Source organism: Cydia splendana, chromosome 18 (assembly GCF_910591565.1).
Source record: "Cydia splendana chromosome 18, ilCydSple1.2, whole genome shotgun sequence".
Taxonomy (NCBI): domain Eukaryota; kingdom Metazoa; phylum Arthropoda; class Insecta; order Lepidoptera; family Tortricidae; genus Cydia; species Cydia splendana.
In genome coordinates, this window is record NC_085977.1 from 4,715,656 (window position 1) to 4,736,932 (window position 21,277).

A 21,277-nucleotide genomic window follows, 5' to 3' on the forward strand; every position below is an offset into this window, starting at 1 on the left:
ATTAATCCTACCCACTACAAGATACACAATAATGTTCGATTTACCGTATGTAGTCAATTAGACGCCAGTCTGTACAGAGCACCTTATGTTTGTTATGTCAATGTCAATGAATAGGTGTATTGGAAACAGATCATCTGAAAACTCAAGTGCACTAACAGGCTGAGTGCATATATTGACCACATGTTTTTCTTAATGATTTCGTTTTTTTTTTGGCGTAGATGTGTTCCCCAGTGCATTAGAAACATGGTAGTGTATTTAACTTTCACGTAGCATATCTGTATAAATGGGGCCTTATAAAGGGTTAAGTACCCAAGTTCACCAAGTTGCCATACTAATTGTATAGGAAAGTGGATACTTGGGACTTATATGTTAGGGAACCGACTGTTTAAATATCTATACCTACTACAGAGTTTATGCAGTCCAATTCGGTATATCGTCACCGTCAGTGCTAACATTTATCAAGAATCACGTGAATGGATGAAACAATTAGTACCTACACTTAATGATGATGTATAGGGACGCCTTACACGATTAGTACACTTACTTGAAAGTCTGCTTGTAACTTTCTCAATTTTGTAAGGGCCGCTGATTCTCGTAAGTAGGGGGTCGTGGATATCGCACGACCCATGGGCTTGGTAGCCATGACATACTGAAACATAAACCTATTTTATAGAATATTGCTATGGATAGGTTAGTTAAACGCGTTTTAGACTACAATCAGAGGGCCTACCGCGAACACGTAAGTTCGCAAATTGCGGGCATCTTTCTCTGTCTGAGATGCCCGCAATTTGCGAACTTCGGTGATTACGGTATTAGGCCCTCTGTCTCTTCTCTAGACCGTATTTTTCGACTGCCTCTCCTTACCTCTCCCTGTACTCCCTAAGAGCTTTAACTCTTTTTACACCTCCCTATCGGAGAAAAAGAGCCCGAAAAGTAGTATAGTCTAAAGGTAGGTATACCCTTTTAAAGGTTAATATATTCCTCGACTCGAACGTAAGTTGTATTTTTATGATAAAAACAAATTAATTAATGGGCAAATCTAGTGCAACTGTTACGGCGAATCTAAACTGTAGGTTTATGAGTTTGTTGGCGTAGTGTTCCACGATAGTGTCAAAACTTCTGACTAAACCGATTTTGATGAATAAGTTTTCAATCCGCGGGATTCGAGCGCGCGCGATTCTCGCACCTGTCCAATTTCAATTACTTACCCGTGGAATAATCCGCATTCGAGCGAGGATATTCATTTTTCTTACAATAAAAATATAGAATTATAAATTTTATTAGATTTTCTGTGACCCTCAAAGTAACTTCAATATTTTAAAAATGTCATATAGAAAATTTGTTTTATTTTGAATAGGTACAAATATTTATTTTAGGCCAGCTATAGCTAGCATAAATCGATTATTATTGAGTTCGATTACTGCACGATAATATCCAAATATGTAACTAAAAATAACCAGTCTCTTTTCGGTTAAACATACATCTGACGTCACATAATTTAACCAGTGCGAAACATTCCTTCGCCATTGTTTTTTATTTCATTTTAATATGTAATCAAAGTTGGATTGGAATTCAAAGATTTCTCGATTCGATTATACACACGATTACGAATAACGATATTGGGCGAGTAGCTTGACGCCCCTCTAGCAGTTTGTCTATGGTTAGCTTGGTTTGACTTGTCTATGGTTCAAACTTTCTGACGCAAACTTTTTGATTGGCGGTCTTCTCCTTGCTTCCTTCACTTCATTCACTCTCTCAAATTTACAGAAAATGGCTACCGAGGAGTTGCTGACTGAGCAATTTCAGTTTTTAGGTATTACCGTACAGAAAGAAGTTTTAGCAAAATGTGAGTACCTAACTAATTAATTATTAACGGTCCACTTATCGGCAACTCTGTTAATAACCCGCATTTCGTGATTGTTTGTATGACTTGTACCGCTATGAAAATGACTGTTCAAGGTTGTTTTATTATTCACTTGTATTCCAAAGGTGTGAGTTTATGTGAAGAATACGACGTCGACGCCGAAACTTTTGTCGAACAATGGATGGCGTTCAGTTTAACGAACTTAAACGGCGCTCCTCCGAATTTGGATAGCTTGGATTCACTTGAGAGAAAGGAATTTTCCAAGCGGGCGGATCGCCTCAGCGCGCCCGTTAAAGATGCTAGAACGAGTACCGGCACAAGTGTCGCTGTGTACGGAGCGTCCGTTGCTACTCAGTATCCTTTTTGCTCGCATGTTCCACGTGCTCGAACGATGTTTTATTGTTAATAAGTTTTCTAACGTATTTCCTCGAAATCTGCAACTGTTACTAATTGTTTTTTTTTTTATATGGGTATTGTGTTCATGTTTCAACAAAATTGTCATAATATTCCTTCACATTCAGGCCAGATAATGAAGTCCTATCTAAATACATAGCCGTAACTCCAAAGGTACGTTATTTTACTTTGATTATTCTTTGTAACAACTTAACCTTGTAGAAGTAATTGAAGTGACATGCTGTCCTTATCTTCTTATTGTGGGAACTGAATGTTAGAGTGAGACATACTATAACAGGCATACATAAAAAACTTTGTTAGATAGAAATACATGTTAGGATGTATGGACATCAATTTTGGTTTTGTACTTGTCATCATTATTATGAATGTATGTTGTAATCATCTTTTATCGTAGTTTTATGCTTGGTAGAAGTTTTTATTTTATATTTTATTAGATAAAGCATATATTTCCTGTGAGCAATGAGATGCTTCTTGTGTTACATGACTTTTTCTTTAGGTTATCTTGTATATGGCTGATATAGGAAGTGTCAAACCAGAATAACATCTACTTGTGCTGAATGGGTATGAATCTAGTGGCGCAGTGCCTTCTGTGACTAGATCTACACTCATTGAGTGCTTGTAGACCAAACACCGGCGGAGACAAGAAGACTTAGTAGATAGATGTAGATTACTTTTTATTGACTTGATGATATTTGTGGGCGAGTATGCTTCTAGTTCGTGTCACTGATACCATGACTAGATCCATACTCGTCTGCAGCCATCAACTCACTCAACACAACTACTGTTTATTTACTAAATTATGTGTATAATGTATGAAAATTAGGTGGTGGAGTTAAAAAGTTAAGTAATTATTGTTAGGCGACAACCAAAACTTGCTAATTACTACCACAAGTTTAAAGCCTTAGTGAGCCATACGGCAATAAAACAAGGTAATTTTGTGTAATATTTTTTTTGCAATTACTGAGTTTTGATTATCACCTGACTTATCAGATATACAAATAAAAGTTCTGGCAAATGATAACCTAACTTTTTGAACTCTACCCATATATGGTTTGACTTATAAATATGTAATAACTTCCTTGAAGTTGATCTTGCCTATTATTATTACATATGTACAGTAAGAATTGAAATTAATGTTTTATTTTAGTATCTTTTTATATTTATTTAAACAGTAATTTTACTAAAGAATGCTTAAGAGGGTTCTGTTGGCATTGTTGATCAGTATCTCATAATTGTAAAAGGAAGACTGCCATAAAGGTTACCTATATTCCGCCCTGCTAAGCCAAATAGTGCTATCTCAAAAGAAAATTCATTGCTAACTTATACTTTAGTTTCTATTACTGAGACTTCCATTTTCAAAATCATTTGTTTTTGAAATAGCGCTATTCGGCTTAGGAGGGCAGTCTAACCAGGCAGTCACCCTCAAAAAAAATTTATCTGGACCCTCGCTAATCTAGTGACTGAATTAATCCGTACAGTATCGACCCGGGTGCACTGCCTTAATATGACGACTTTGGTAGTCGCAATTTTTTGTTTTTTCCCCGATTAAAAGTGCCTTTGAAATGAAGTGTGGTAATTCGAAGCTGAAGCAGATACTTAAAAATTAATTTTTACTCCTAAATGATTTATATGTAAATGATATGTAAGAATAAGAATAATATTTATTTGAAAAAACCTTGTTAACTATAAATATCAATATCCTGTGGCCCCACACTAGGCTATGCCTGTGACGTGGCAGTTTAAGGAATGTTTAAGTAATCTCTCATTTATCTAGACTTCTAGAGTTAAACGAAAGCAAGTCTGCAACGATTTTGATAGCACACACGCAGTGCAAGTGTTATTTTAAACGTCAAACTTATATGAAATTATGGCGCATAAATAACACTTGCACTGCATATACTATCAAAATCGTTGCAGACTTTTCTTGGTCTAACTCTACTGATGAAGTGATTTTTTCAACCTAAGAATTGCAGACGGTAGTCCGGAAAGGTCTTACTGTAGTTTCAATGTGGTTCTGTAACATGTATCAACATTAAGTAACCACCAGCGATCAGATAGCAGTATTTACATCAATTTTATTTTCATAATTTTAAGTTGCATGGGATACCCGTAAAACATTTTCAAAAGCACAATAATTAAAGTTGCGAAAGATAATTTATTGAAGTATCCATAGTTTGAATGAACAAAACACAATGCAATACTACATTAAAATGTGCACTCAATAGTCTTAATACCTATAACTTCATACTTTATGATGTATGAAACAATAGAAAAGAACTGAATATTTTAGATGTGTTTCAGAATTTTCCTTATTTAGGTAAACTACCAAGCGCTAAGCTATACTTTTCTAGCTAAAACAATTATCTAAGTGTAAGTGTGTGTAATTTTACAGTTGTTAACTGACACCAATTCTGTCTGAAATGCCTAATCTAGACAGACACCGTGTATGTATGTATGTATGTACACTACCTACACGTGTACATGTACATACATGAGTTCATTGCCTTCTGATCGCGATTTGATTGCTGCGACAATTACACTAATGTAGAATGTGGAATCCGGGTATTATACCCATTGTGCTCTTCTAATGCGTCTAGGCTGGGATTTAGTTCCCCATATTGGATAGTATAGTAGAGCGTTTCTTTTATTTTTTGCCATTTTTATATATTCTGACCTATTTTGCCACTTTTGTGTTATTTCTACTCAGAATCACGAGCTCTTTCGATCCTAATGGGATAAAAAATGTCCCAGAGTTTTTTTCCTATTGTGTTAATACCATTTCCCCATATACTTTGTATGGCGGTAACAAAAAGGAAAGTTTGAAAAATGTATGGAATTTTTAGGATAAGGATGAAAAGGGCTCGCGATCCTGCCTCGAAATAACACAAAAGTGGCAAATAAGGTCACAATATATAAAAATGGCAAAAAATTAAAGAAACTCTCAGTAATGAGTTGTGTGATGCTTAGTTTTACACCTAGCCTTTTACATGCCTGTAGTGTAGACGTGCATAGTTACTAAGAAATATACTGTCATTTATAAACGATCTATTATTCCGAGCTGTCGATATTGAACTAAATCGACGTCCTATTTGAGCTGCAGCTGTTTCGAGTCGCAATATACAAACTACTGAATAACGGTACAGCTTTTATACAAGTTGTGTGGGACTTGTACCGTTTTCCGCTAGAGCAATAGATGCAGGGTCAAAGTGCACGCTAAACTGGGACGCATCTGTTTGTGCTGTCATGTATCGAATGTTCTGTTTACATGTATTATTTAGCTAAATACTAAATAATGGTGTCCCGAAATACATACACAGATATTTATCAACGCCGAGTAGCCTTATTTCCTTAATACGTCTTCGCTCTTATGTGCGGTTCGCAGCAGAGGTACCAAAGCAGACAAGATGAACCTAAATAGTTAGTTTAACTTAGTTACTAAGTAGTTAGTTTAGTTTACCTATTATACCTAAGTTAGTTATTATTAAAGTTATACTTTTGCCTATGTGACTATATCGCCATACGATTATACCAATAAATCTGATGGTTACTGATGTGCCGCTTTATATTGAGTGATTAATGATTACGAGTATCGAAGCCAGTCATACAATATGTCCTCCTGTCGGCCTGTTCTGTAATATAAAAAAAACAGGCCAAGTGCAAGTCGGACTCGCGTTTGACTGCATATTTCTAATAGGTTTTCCTGCCATCTATAGGTAAAGAACTATTATGTGTATTTTTTTCAAAATTTTAGACCCAGTAGTTTCGGAGATAAGGGGGGGGGGGGGATTGGTCATTTTTTTAGCTATTTTCTTAAATAACTTCAAACCTTTGTGTCGGAAGCCGGTGTTGCTCGAAGCTTCAAACCTATGTATTTTAAAATTATAAAAAAACATGTCCATCCTTGGGTCACTAATTTACAATGTGTACCAAATTTCAACTTAATTGGTCCAGTAGTTTCCGAGAAAATAGTCTGTGACAGACGGACAGACAGACAGACGCACGAGTGATCCTATAAGGGTTCCGTTTTTTCCTTTTGAGGTACGGAACCCTAAAAATGTATTTATTTAATAGGTATTATCTAACCTTGTTGTATAGTAGCTTAGGGTGACGTTTGTTTTAGAAAACAATGAAACAAAAGAAATGCTACCTTATGTAGTTTTCGAAAAGTTCGAATTAGATTGAAACAGAGCGTACTTTGTAATGCACATTGGGCCTTACGAGGATAGGTATTTAAATACGAAATTCCCAGCCTTGTCTGATTTTTGATTCCGCCACCTTGTAGGTACTCGTAAACATTTAGCGTTAGTTTAAAATTAAAATGAATAAGATAAGAGTTCAACATTTGCCTTAGGTATGTGTTAGCACGGCTCCCTTTCCTTGGCTAAAGTTTTATATGTTCATTTATATACTGCTACTGTTGGCCCGGGTCATAAATATTCCGAGTTCAACATGAATCTAGTATATAACTGCATCTGGCATGAAAGGTGGGGGGAAGTGACCGAACACGAACAGGATAGTCTTATGTATCTTTCAAACTTCAACATTTATTCAGCAAATAGGCCACAAGGGCACTTTTACACGTCAACATTGAATTTTCAGTAGGAGTAGCAACGAATGAGCTATTATTGTTTGTCCTTGTCACAGTCTCACATTTTATTTGTTCCCCACCGTAAATGTAGTATGGGTTATGGTGGGCTACAAATAAATTCGACCAATCATAGTGTCACATTGCGTATGTTTTTGTCCCTCACGGAGGCACGTGTATACCACTTCTATAGGATCCTAATACCTTCTATGGAGTTAGGTAAATGATTAGGTAAAGCGTAGTGACACTGAAGAATGCCCCTAAGATCTTGAATTATCGTTGTCCCACAACAACCACGACAACCACACAAATCTACCTATCATGAACAAAACGTTAGATGTGCAATGAACAGGTTGAGTAGGTACTTACTTATACAAACATCCTGTTTTTCGTTCACTATCTCATGCCAGTTATGTCTTAGGAAATTTGACTCTACACCTGTATCATACATAGGTAATGTGCCTAAGAGAGCCAAATCACTATGCGACATGCATACAGTCATCTGCGATATTGTCTTAAGGACAAAATGTAAATGTCAGAGTGGACAAGTGGGAAGCTAGTATACCCTACCTTAGACTGTCCCTAGCAACTCTTTTCTATCCTACATGAATGTTTTACTTAAACTAAACTTAGAGCGGTTTCACACTACGTCCGATCCGAACCCATGAAAATATGGTCCGTAGTAGCCGTAGAACTTTTGACGACCGGTCTGGCCTAGTGGATAGTGACCCTGCCTGCGAAGCCGATGGTCCTGGGTTCCAATCCCAGTAACGGCATTTATTTGTGTGATGAACACTAATATTTGTTCCCGAGTCATGGGTGTTTTCTATGTATATAAGTATGTATTTATATATATACGTATGTATATATGCCTAGCACCCATAGTACAAGCTTTGCTTAGTTTGGGGCTAGGTTGATCTGTGTAAGATGTCCCCTAATATATAAAATAATATATAACCATTTCTATGGTAAGTTACGCACTAGATCCGATGTCTGTCATCCGATTTCTTTCCGTCATTCAACGTGTGCGGTGCGTAACTTACCATAGAAATAGTTCTACGGCTACTACGGACCATATTTTCACGATCGGACGTAGTGCGAAACCGCTCTTATGTTGCTGGTGATGTGAACCTGTTGGTTGTAGTCATGGATCACGTGGTGAACTAAAATGCCTTTTCCAGAGAATTAAAGTGGAGGATACAAGTCATAAACGCGAGTTGACTGCAGCTACATACTCCCCGAAAACGTAAGTAACACTTACCTACGGCCGACGAGAAAGTTTTTTTTAGTTGACTAAAGTAGTAGATACCTATTGTATTGCTCAGGAAACGTGGGTATAAACAATCAAATCCTTGGTGAATATAATAAGCTTATATTTGAATCGTTGACAGCGGACAATCCCTTTTTCGCAGTGATAAGAGCTATCATCTCATGCTCGCTTCAAAGAACTCTTGGAAGAAGACGCTTGGAACCTATACCTTAGCTATCGGGTGTCTGTAATGTGTATTGTGTAAAGTCAAGCATTTCTTTTGGATTTGGTCGTCTCTTAAATCCTTTATAAACGAGCCTATAGTTTATCAGGTTATCGGTATTACAGGAATTAAAATTTTATAGTAAGTAATCATGTTTTCAGCGGAGCGTCATCAAAATACAGTACACGAGGCAACGCCGGCACAGTCCTTCACAGCTACGGCGACGATGATTTGTTACAAGCCATCACCACGCCCAGCGGGCCCAGTGACGTCATCAACGTCACCCAGGTGCCCAACCACGACGGAGAGCTGTACACTAAAGCCATGTAAGTATTATGCAACCCCGGTTGTTGTCTACGTTCGACACCCTTTTGGGAGGGTGTGAGGGGGCTCTTCCGCATCCCTGCTGTGGAGCCTGTTTCGGGTCGCGTGCCACCTTGTGGGGCGGTCATTCGCCGTCATTTTGGGGACGGTTGTGTGTCTGGCTGCAACCCCGGTACTTCACAGCTACGATGATATGTTACAAGCTATCACCACGCCCAGCGGGCCCAGTGACGTCATCAATGGCACCCGTGCCCAACCACGACGGCGAGCTTCACACTTAAGCCATGTAAGTGTGTAAGGTGCATCCCAGCCACGATGATTGTTCCAAGTGTCCCAACGGGCACAGTGAGCCAGAGCAAAGAACCATGTCCTAAGACTCCTAAGTGAGTAAGTAATGTGACAGACCTATACAGTTTACAGTGGCTATTAGTACCTACTTGTTTCAATCATCATCGCACACACGGCTGAGTGAACTCTACATTAGAGCCATGAAAGTACGTGTCCTTATAAGTAACTATTAGCAGTACATATTAGCATATACAAACCTTATTTCAGCTTAACTTCCTCTGCATATACATATACAAGGTATCTTTACTATAGGCTTCTTAAAGAGTTAAGTAAGGAAGTCTTAACAAGTAGAAATTAGCACTTGTATTTATTCTATATCTCTATTTGAGCACTGCAAACAACAAGACAAAAACGCGTTACAGACCGCTACCATACCTATTGAATAATAGATTCTCAACTCCATTTTTAGGGCCTGTAAATTCCCCCATTTGTTCAGCGATGTGCTTCTGAGCTATCAGCCAGTGAAGTGGACTGGAACTTCTACGAACTTACATAATATATATTCAGACTTATTGTTAATTCATGAACAAAACCTTATTTAACTCATTAATATAGTCTGACAAAAAGAGTAGAAATTAAAATGTGGCAAGACTGTAGTGTCGTCCCGTTTACTTAGATTGATTTGAATGGGACGACACTACAGTATTGCCACTTTTTAATTTCTACTCTTTTTTGTCACTTTGTCAGACTGTATGTATAGTCAGCAGCTTAGATGCGTAGCGTTGTTATCTTGGTAGTCTATTAGAGGTAAGGCATACGATATTCAAACCGAAGGGGTTTGAACCTCAGCTTGTGTATATTTTTCGGAACTTATGTATGAAACATGATTTGACATTTACCAGTCGTTGACCAGTCGTGATTCGTTAACGGAAAACATCATAAGGAACATACAGTCAGCAGCAGAAGTTGCTAAGCGGGCGAGGTGTTCAAAATTACCTTGACACGCTCTTATTCTCTTAACAATAAAATCACGGTCATAATAATTTTGAACACCTGGCCTGCTTAGCAACTTCTGCTGTTGACTGTACCTAGACGATGTATCAGAAATAAAAATAGCAACACAAAAAAACCGGACAAGTGCGAGTCGGACTCGCCTACCGAGGGTTCCGTACTTTTTAGCCATATATCTGTCCAGATCGCATCAGACGCGTTTTGTTAGAGTGAGTCTTCTGTACCTAGTACTATTATTTATTCTGTGGTAATAGGGTCCCATTTTTACCCTTTGGGTACAGAACCCTAAAAAAGTGCCGAAAGTGGTCACAATGATTTACACACATTTATATTATGCACCTAGCATCTACTTTTGCTTGTGTCCTGTAATTTACAATTTTGTTCGTGGCAAACAATTGCTATACAATTACCTTTTCATTGAATCATAATGGACTTGAAAATAACTATGTAGCTGTACCATTATGATGAAAATATTTTGTTGCTGAGGACAGCACTTAGGCATAGAAGGGTCACTGTTTAACAAACCCGGAGGAGCAAAAAGAATGAAATCTTTTAAGCATGAAATCTCGTAATAAATAAATAAATATTAGGGGACATCTTACACAGATCAACCTAGCCCCAAAATAAGCAAAGCTTGTACTATGGGTGCTAGGCGACGATATACATACTTATATAGATAAATACATACTTATATGTATACATAGGAAACACCCATGACTCGGGAACAAATATTTGTGTTCATCACACAAATAAATGCCCTTACAGGCAGGGTCACTAGGCCACCCACTAGGCCAGACCGGTCGTCTATAAATGCTCTTACCGGGATAGTATAAGGTTCCCGAATAGTTACCCGAGTTTCTTAAACTTTGATTTATAAGTCTTAATACTCCCGTTCTTTACCAACTAGTTTGGCATCAAGCTGGTTGCCAGCGATCGCACAAGCTTTGAAGTGCGAACTAAAGGAACTGCTTTTTCGTAGGTTTGGCTTCGAACTCCTACCCGAAAAGGCCAGCATATACGACGGACACATAAGCTACGTCTCGCGACACATCATGAAGAAGGCCGGCATCACGGAGAGCAGCTCTGTCAGGCACAAAACACAGGTTTGTTCACTAGCGTTCCTGTCTACTTCGTGATCGAAGCATGCTAAACCAAGAAATGTCTGTGTGGCAGCTGTGTGGTACATGTTTGAAAGCGAGTTTTAAAGTCTAGTTTATAAACACCGGAAGTTCAATACCAGAGTATTTCAGCCGCCTAATTTCCTTGCGCGTATTTTTTTCTGAAGTATGTACATATGATTATGGCGTTTGGTTAGGAACTTCATTTAAAAACAACCGGAAATAACATCATAATATGGAAATAGTTCCACAAAAATACTGTGATATTGTAGTACAAGAACCTATTTTTTGTTGCTTCATAGTCGTGCATCTTTTCAGACGGAGGTGACAGTGGCAGGTCGGGTCGAGTGCGACGCGGACGCGAGGCTGAACCCCAAATGCGTGGTTCTGCAGGGCACGTGGGAGCATTCTCTCAGCCAAGCCGTGCCTGTCGACTTGGACGGGTGAGCTGCTAAACTTACCGCATTTTTCTTACCTATATAAGAAAATTGTTGGTAATCTACAGGCGCATTTTTCTTACCTAAAATTGTTGGTAATCTACAGGATGATGGTTTTTCAACTTTATCCCTTAAATTAAATGCATGATTTTTTCTTTTTGCCCGAAATTAATATATGTATCACATAATTGTTTGCCGATTCTAGGAAAAATAGTAAAAAAAATATATATAACTTCGATTTTCACTGCGAAATTAGTGTTAGAAGTTGAATTGGCTAAATCATATTATGTAAATATGTAATTTTCAGTAATAGATATGTAATATATGATAAAGCTATGATAAAGTTTTTAAATATAAAATAATTACAAACCCCGAAAACACCGTTCAAAATCACATACTAAAAATTATCAACTTCTAGATTTTTCCAAGCTTTCCGACTTTTCGTCTTAAAACGAATTTAATTTTTATAAATTAAAAATATTGCGTAAATTTAACCCTTAAATCATCACCCTACTTGACGTTTGGTATAAAGGTGCGTTCAAGAACGTAAGCCTTTTTTTTTTTATCTGTGAGCTGTCTAATAATTTGTAGACATTTGGCCACACTATGGGGTTTTAGCCTACGTGTTGAATGTAAATCTTGTCCGAGTTAGCTCTCATTTAGTAATATACCTAGGCAATTTTAGTGACAGTGCCCAAGTCATGTTACGATAAGTGATTGATGATGGATAACCACCTGACTATGTATGTAGTTCGTTTTTTTTAGCATTAGAAATAAGGTAAACAATCTTGATGTGTATTTTAATTAAAAAACACATTTTAAAAATAAGTTACGGCAAATATGTAACAATTATGAATCTAATACGATCATTTATATTCTTCTGCTTTCATAAGTAATAGTTACTGATTTTGAAAAAGCGTTTTTCAATTAAAAGACTTGTCAAGATCGCTTACCTTCTTTCAAGTTCTTTCTAATGCTAAAAAAAACGAACTATAAAACAACGTAACCTCATGGAGATTTGGGAAATAATAAATAAAAATAATCGCTTTGACTAATTAGTTGGGTTGGCGTGGGTCGCTCAGCATTTTCCTCCACTAACTTATGTATGTAAAGGATTAATGTGAACCGTCTGTACTTTAGTAATATAACCAATGTTACTATTCTATATTCTGTACAGTCGACGTCAAAGATATGTTTACACTTTTGCACCTTACTCCATTCTAATAAGGCAAATGTTAACATATGTTCTACGTCGACTGTACAATCAGCGATAAAAACATGCGTATTTTCGAATTTAAACTGTTGAGACATACTAACATTGAATAATTTTACGGTTTAGACTCATTGTTTTTAGTCACTCGCGCGACATGTTTCGGAGAGCCTAGCCCAAGTAACACACAAGCAGGATAATAGAGTAAAATTATCATCTTATTCAAGTTAAGATTGCATAAATTTTGTGTATAAGCGGTGGAAATTACTAAATTCGGAATAAGAAAATATGTGGGCCTATATACCAACAAATGCTGAATAAATTTTGCATAGTATCGGTATTGCATATTAAAGCTGAATAATACTTATTTCTTACACAGTTAGTCAGAAATTATTCAGCTTAAAGCATTTGTGGTTACTAAAAGCTGCATAATATCAGCATTAGCAGCAATTAGCTGTATATATTTTGTGTTGTGAGATATTAAGCAGACAATATTAAGAAAAATGTGATAGTGTCTACTAAATGCTGAAAAGAAGCGTCGGTGAAGACTTTCAACTGTATAAAAGCGGTTGCAGTTTCTGTTTTAATGCTAGTTTTTGAATAAAGGTGGACGCTATTACTGGAAGCTGTAATGAAATCCACATATTATTTGTTATTCAGTAGCTGCATATATGGGTTATAGTTATGGCTTTTATAGACATAACGTCTGAATAATAAATATTAAAACAACACTTATACTTAAGTTATAGCGATTTTAGTACACATATATTATCTTTTCTTGCTAAAAGCTGCAAAATGAACGCAATGAGAAGCGCTATTCAAACTACTGCTTAGTATCAATAAGTGCGCGGTGGAGAGGGTTCCGTAGCTTTATACACGGTCAACAGTGCTACTTGAGCCTGATTGCTTTGAGCTTGAGCGTGTTTTTATTTTATTTTGAACGCATCTTGCGTATTTATTCTTTAATCCAACCATTATTTAAAAAATCGAGGTTTAGTTTTCTTAACAATTCTCTTCGATTGGTTATTTTACACAAGATGCATTGTCGTTTTAATGACGTAAAACAATTGCTAGCTACCATCGTAAACACTGTTAACTGACCATTTGCATACCTTACTGCAACGAGATAAAGTTTACCAATGGCCATTTAAGGTTGTTGCTAGTTGGCAAACAAGGTGTCAAATGCTAGTTATTGATATTGTTGCATTAAAAACTTGTAGACTGGACTGGGTATGAGAAAAATTAAATTATCACTCCCACTAAAATATAGCGAAATCGATTCTCTACAATCGATCAATCGATTTTGAACAGACTGTTTTTAGGTTTCAAGTGGGTCTACTCATACCCATCCCACACTATACTCGTACTCATACCTAAACAATACTGCCCATACCAAACTATACTTGTACTCATACACGTGATACCCGCTACTAATATACCCGCACCTTCGCACCTATACCATATTCATATCATACTCGTAACCACACCATACTCATACTATACACATCTTCGTACTCACTTCGTACATCTTTGCGTAAGTATACCTTTACCTACTACATATTTGTCAGAACTAATAACGGAAAAAATAGCTGTGTAATCTGCCGTGCCCCCAGATTTATCATATAACTTAAATATTATATCGCGTTTACGTATAATATTAGTAGGAAGTAGGATTGAATATTGCCCGTGTTACATACCTATAATGTTTCTCATCAAACTAGTGAGGATCTATGTGGTTTTTACTATTTGTGTACAAAACCCTAATAGGCTTTAACATTGAGAAAACAATTACTATTATACTGATGTTATTCAAAACTTGTTGTTCTAAAACCATTATTAACTAACATGTAGCTTAGTAACGCGAATAATGTGAATGCTTATTCAGAAATTTAGCACAAAATAGCTGTGTCAGCAGCTTATATTCAGCACAGTCGGACGCCATTACGGTTGCTCATATTCTAACCTCTACAACTATATAGGAATTGAAAATGAACTGAAAATCCCATTTTTATTCATTTATAAAACTAGTTTTATCGTAGCATAACTCGTTAAAGTACATTTTCTATCACTAAAACATCTAAACACCGCACAAAAAATTACAAATTTAAAAGTGGAGTAGTAAATTTTCTATATTTACTTTTTAAACAGTGCATCATTTACGCGGCGCTTTAAAATTTTAAATAAAATGTATATATATATTAACAGTAAAGTCGCATGCGCAATGAAAATGAAGTTATGTAAACATCAAATAAATATATGGGTGATGTCCTCCTTATTTTGTAAGTATTCACTTCAGAAACTACACTTTGACACGAGTTCACAAATTAAAATGGAAGACAAATCATTGATTTAACACAAATATCTGAATATATTTTCTATAAAAGTGCACGTTGGAACCAAACGCTTCATAACGTGTGAATAACTGATGCATTGTGTACAAAGCTGGATAACTTTGGTTTAAAAGCGGTATAGAAGCTTTTGACAGCCTCTATACAAGTGTTATTCAGCGATTCAATGTATGGGCACACACTTATACAGCTATTACATTACTGTTATTCAGTAATAAGCGGCGTGGGCTAGCCCACTTTGCGCCCAAACCTTCTGTATAACGTCTGTATAAGCGCTTATACAGACGATATACAGCTACCTTATTCAGCATACAGTACGGCATGCTCTATTATTCAAACAATATTCAGCTACTTTTGTGTTACTTGGGAGGTCTCCTTTCTCAAGCACTGACAGTGCGAGCAGCGTCCATGGCGGGCGTTGGCAGTACGCGATACACGGCCGTCATGATCGCTGCTCGCACTGTCAGTGTTTGAGAAAGGAGACCTAGGCTCTCCGAAACATGTCGCGCGAGTGACTAAAAAGTGAGTCTAAACCGTAAAATTATTCATGCGTATTTTTTTCAGTTTGAAACAGTATTCCCTATTCCCCGGCCAAGTAGTGGTGATGCGGGGCACCAATCCGCGCGGAGACAAGTTCCTGGCGCAAGAAGTATTCTGCGATGGCGCGCTACCGTTACCTGACCATAGGGCGGATATGATTAATGCTTTACAAGGTGGGTCACATATTTATTTCAGTTTGAAACAGTATTCCCTATTCCCCGGCCAAGTGGTGGTTATGCGGGGCACCAATCCGCGCGGAGACAAGTTCCTGGCGCAAGAAGTATTCTGCGATGGCGCGCTACCGTTACCTGACCATAGGGCGGATATGATTAATTCTTTACAAGGTGGGTCACATATTTATTTCAGTTTGAAACAGTATTCCCTATTCCCCGGCCAAGTGGTGGTGATGCGGGGCACCAATCCGCGCGGAGACAAGTTCCTGGCGCAAGAAGTATTCTGCGATGGCGCGCTGCCGTTACCTGACCATAGGGCGGATATGATTAATGCTTTACAAGGTGGGTCACATATTTATTTCAGTTTGAAACAGTATTCCCTATTCCCCGGCCAAGTGGTGGTGATGCGGGGCACCAATCCGCGCGGAGACAGGTTCCTGGCGCAAGAAGTATTCTGTGATGGCGCGCTGCCGTTACCTGACCACAGGGCGGATATGATTAATGCTTTACAAGGTGGGTCACATATTTATTTCAGTTTGAAACAGTATTCCCTATTCCCCGGCCAAGTGGTGATTATGCGGGGCACCAATCCGCGCGGAGACAAGTTCCTGGCGCAAGAAGTATTCTGCGATGGCGCGCTGCCGTTACCTGACCATAGGGCGGATTTGATTAATGCTTTACAAGGTGGGTCACATATTTATTTTTAAATTTGAACATTACTATGTTAATATAAAAACTCGATACAAATAGAAAATAATAAATATCAAACAGTTCTCAGTCAAATTAATGTTCTAAAGTGGAAAAATGTCTCATTTAAATCGTTTACTAAATGGAATGCTCTAAGCACTCTGATGACCGCGCTAATCTGCTCGCCGCGAACATCAACATTCGAAGATCGACTATCTCTATTGCTCTTGCTATGAGTGGCAGATATGGAGAATCCATGGAGATACCACTCATTATAATTTTTAAGTTCGCAGTAGGCCGAGAGGCTATTGTGGTAACTTGTATATTTTGTTAGAACGCAGCGCAACACAAGCTCTATTCTTTGCCATATCATAAATACTTATATGAAACTAGCGACCCGCCCCGGCTTCGTACGGGTTAGACAAAACCTTGACAAATTGACGACCGGTCTGGTCTAGTGGATAGTGACCCTGTCTGCTAAGCCGATGGTCCTGGGTTCGAATCCCAGCAAGGGCATTTATTTGTATGATGAACACTAATATTTGTTGTTTGAGTTGAGTCATGGTTGTTTTCTATGTATATAAGTATGTATTTATCTATACAAGTATGTATATCGTCGCCTAGTACCCATAGTACAAGCTTTGCTTAGTTTGGGGCTAGATTTGATCTGTGTAAGATGTCCCCTAATATTTATATTTATTTTATTTATATTTATATTTAATTATACACCTAAACCTCGTCAAAAATCACTGTTGATAGGTGGAAACCGCATGAAAATCCGTCCAGTAGTTTTCGAATTTATCGCGAACATACATACACACGAACAGGCAGACGCGGCGAGGGACTTTGTTTTATAAGGTGTAGTGTTAAATACCAATAATTCACATTTTGTTCTAGGAAATATGTCAATGGTGGTCGCCGCAGGCCCGTACACGACCTCAGACAACCTCTCCTACGAGCCCCTCAAAGACCTGGTCGCATACATCAGCACACACAAACCTCACATCGTCATCATGACGGGACCCTTCATGGATGCCGACCACGCGAAACTTAAGGACAATACGTTAGCAGAGACTTACAAGGCGCTGTTTGAGAAGCTGATCGATAGTTTAACGGAGCTCGGTACCAGCTGGTGAGTTGTAACACTAATGTTTGAGTTAAGGCAGGCGTGGCTCACTCCGCGATTTCGTCGCGTCGCTACAAGTACATGCGGCCCACACCAATTTTGGCGTCTAGCAGTAGTCGTTGCCGCTACGGAACGGACGCCTGCTCGTGCTTGCGCCACCTTGCAGACCTTGCAGTCATTATCTGTCGTAATAGACGCGTTTTGTTAGAGTTAACCTTCTGTACCTAGTACTATTATATATTCTGTGGTTAAGGTTACAAATGGGTTCTAAATAATCTATACCAATCCTATAAGCACCTAAGACCTAGTAACATACATCGGCACATACAAACCACATATAATCATGACGGGACCCTTCATGGATGCCGACCACGACAAGCTGAAGGACAATACGTTGGCAGAGACTTACAAGTCGCTGTTTGAGAGGACAATAATGTTATTAGGGGTCTCTATTGTTTCCCAAAAAGTTTTAAGTCATAATGTATTGTTTGCCCGCATTTTTGTTAGTCATAATTTATTTGGTTCAGAAACGCGACACTTTTCAGGATTGCCATAAAACAAACCTAACCTATTTAAAGGATAACCTTACGAAAATCCTGAAAAGTTAAGGGTTTCAGTTTTATGACCAACGATAATATGACAAACAATACATTATGACTTAAAACTTTATGGGAAATAAAGGGACCCCTGTTATTAGACATATCGACCGGGATATGGACCGTGATTACCTTTTGTATTGTTTTCGAGCTCCAGATATTTCGACGCAGTTACATGCATCTTGTCTGCATGCATGTCATGAAGATAGCGGGTGGGTGTCAAAGTTGTGTAAAGTTGGTCCATATACCTAAGTCTAGTAAAACTAACCGTGAATAATTCAAAACTGTTAATAATGTTATTAATTACTTCGTCATAATAAATTACGATATGTATTTATAAACATATAATGTTCACAACTAAAAGGCTTACTGTACTTGATTAATTTGCATAAGGTTGCTTAATTCAGTGTCGGTATTTTATCGGTAATTCCACAAGGTACATAGATGTCACGTTTTTCCTCATGGAAACTTGTTTCTTTCACTTCGTTCTGTGTTGCGGTTTGTATGATTACCCATTCAGTGCGAATAGCATATTAAATCTATTTATGGCGTAAGTACCTAATCCATGCTATTATATATGTAATATGGTCATATATCATTTCATATAGCGATTTACATACGTTACAATCATTACATAATATGTAAATTTGAAAAATTTAGGCGCGAAGGGATGTCGTCTCATAGGAAATTTGAATTTCGCGCCTTTTTCTACTGACAAGATTTGCTTGACCATTTTATAGTAACATGATTCTTTCTTTCCAGTCCATCCACCAAAATCTACATAGTATCCAGTCACAAGGACGCATTCCACCTGAACATATTCCCCACGCCGCCATACTCGACGCGGCGCAAGCACCCACACGTGCACTTCGTACCGGACCCGTGCACGCTCAACATCGCGGGCATCATCGTCGGCGCCACGAGCGCTGATGTGCTCATGCAGATCAGCCAGGAGGAGATATCGCTGTGAGTTTACTGTACTATTGTAACAATCCTTCTCCTACCATCACAACACAAGCACCCACACGTGCACTTCGTGCCGGACCCGTGCACGCTCAACATCGGGGGTATCATCGTCGGCGCCACGAGCGCTGATGTGCTCATGCAGATCAGCCAGGAGAAGATATCGCTGTGAGTTTGTCACACATTGCTCATATCAATCTCTCGAGTCCAAGAATTTTGAAATATCAAAAAACAAGTCTCAAAGGTTTTTCATTTATCACACATTTTTTATGAAGTACCGTGTGCTTTTGCTTTATCGCGTCTGAGGGACTCAATGCCTCAAAGGGGTTAATCCATCAACGCTAGGAGTTGACGAGTTAAAGGACAGAAACATCCTCTTTTGAGAACTAAGCCAGAGATTTATATTTCTCATGAGGAGTAACCCAGATTAAGGTTTACTGTAGCAAACTTCAAGACGGGAGCAATAAAAACAACCGATTCTGTAGTATCAAAATCGGAAATGACAAATTAACGAAATATGTGTATGACTTTCTTTGGTTTACTTTAGTTACTTTCATAGCGCTGTGATTTAAGGCATCATGATCTGGGGAAAACGGATATTGATGTTATTCAAATTCGTTAAGGGCCACTTGCACCATTTATTAACCCGGGGTTAACCGGTTAAACCCGGAGTTACCATAGTTACTTGTACAATTTGACACAATCTAACCAGTTAACCCCGGGTTAGTGGGATGGTGCAAGTGGCGCTAAGAAGTGGTTTTTGCAGAGGCATGGGTGGCGACAAGCTAGCCCGCATGGCGTCCCACGTGGTGAGCCAGCAGTGCTACAGCCCACTGTTCCCCGCGCCGCCCGCGCAGCCCACGGACGCCGCGCTGTGGGCGCAGCACGCGCAGATGCCGGCCACGCCGCATGTCTTGGTGCTGCCCTCTAACTTCAGATATTTTGTTAAGGTCACTTAATTTTTATAAATAAAGTTAGCGATTATAGTTCTTGCTGTGACTTCGAAAACTAGAGTGATCAACGAAATGTGCCTTAGGGTGGTATTCCATTTGTCCAATATCTTAGTCCAATGTGTATTGCGTCTCACATTTTGCTTAATGAGAGAGTGAGACGCAATGACATTGGACAAAGAAATTGGACTTTGCCACTTTGACAATATCCTAATTATGCTTTACATTATTGTGGGCTGTATGTACCTGTGTCGTGTACTGCTGCTCTCAACTGTACCTACATTACTTTTTGGACCAGTTGCGACCCGAGTGCACCAGAAAATTGAGATTTAAGGCCAGGCCACACCGGCTGCGTGTGCGTAGACGTGCTCGTGCGCGTGCGCTAAAATGTTGGAGCCGCGCACGCACACGTCACGCAAGCGGTGTGTCGTCTCTCATAAGGAACCGTATATTACAACGCGCACGTGCAATTCTACGCAACGCACCCGGTATGCACAGGCCTATAATATTGAAACGTACTTGCATTTCTAGGAGGTGAACGGCACAGTGGTGGTGAACCCCGAGCGGCTCACCAAAGGCACGGGCGGCGGCACCTTCGCGCGCCTCCTGGTCAGAGTGGACGGGGACGCGAGGCAGGTCGCGGCGCAGGTCGTGCGCATTTGATATACTTACGCAATAAAACATCCTGTGAGTACAATGCATTGTTTCTTTTCCAACCCTGTCTGTAGCTAGAAAAGTCTTCAGATTTAGTATTTATTCAGAATTGTCTTTAGTCTTTGTCTTTTTGAATAAATTGGGTAGTAGCAGGCGTGGCTCACTCCGCGATTTCGTCGCGTCGCTACAAGTACATGCGGCCCACATCAGGCGCATCAATTTTGGTGTCTAGTCGTAGTAGTTGCCGCGCACCGCTACGGAACGGACGCCTGCTCGCGCTTGCGCCACTTTGCGGTCATATCTGTTGTAATAGACGCGTTTTGTAAGAGTGTGAACCTTCTGTATGTACCTAGTACTATTATTTATTCTGTGGTAGTAGTAAAGTGCATGGCTCTCCACACCGCCAAGGACATAACCAGATGGAGAGAAATTGTGAGAGAGAAGGTGATTCAGAAGGGAGGTCAGGTATAAACGTTTAATATTCATAAATATACAAAATACACACTTCAATCTAAAT

At 38.8% G+C, this 21,277-nt stretch overlaps 1 protein-coding gene across 1 annotated transcript; it reads left to right on the top strand.

Moving 5' to 3' along the window:
- Positions 1–1,689: 1,689 nt before the first annotated feature.
- LOC134799394 (DNA polymerase alpha subunit B) lies at positions 1,690–20,798 on the top strand. The gene is made up of 12 exons (XM_063771788.1): positions 1,690–1,846; positions 1,990–2,218; positions 2,386–2,431; positions 8,045–8,109; positions 8,497–8,661; positions 10,938–11,061; positions 11,395–11,519; positions 15,636–15,784; positions 17,369–17,603; positions 18,956–19,159; positions 19,923–20,106; positions 20,638–20,798. Exons 1-12 carry the CDS (start codon positions 1,771–1,773, stop codon positions 20,767–20,769), a joined length of 1,734 nt encoding a protein of 577 aa, XP_063627858.1. The 5' UTR covers positions 1,690–1,770; the 3' UTR covers positions 20,770–20,798.
- Positions 20,799–21,277: the final 479 nt, after the last annotated feature.

Excerpts from the sequence above, each read along its gene's own strand:
- LOC134799394 (XM_063771788.1), top strand. The coding sequence starts at position 1,771 with ATGGCTACCGAGGAGTTGCTGACTGAGCAATTTCAGTTTTTAGGTATT. Across the intron at positions 11,520-15,635 it reads GTGCCTGTCGACTTGGACGG|TTTGAAACAGTATTCCCTAT; the intron begins GTGAGCTGCTAA and ends TATTTTTTTCAG. Across the intron at positions 17,604-18,955 it reads ACGGAGCTCGGTACCAGCTG|TCCATCCACCAAAATCTACA; the intron begins GTGAGTTGTAAC and ends CTTTCTTTCCAG.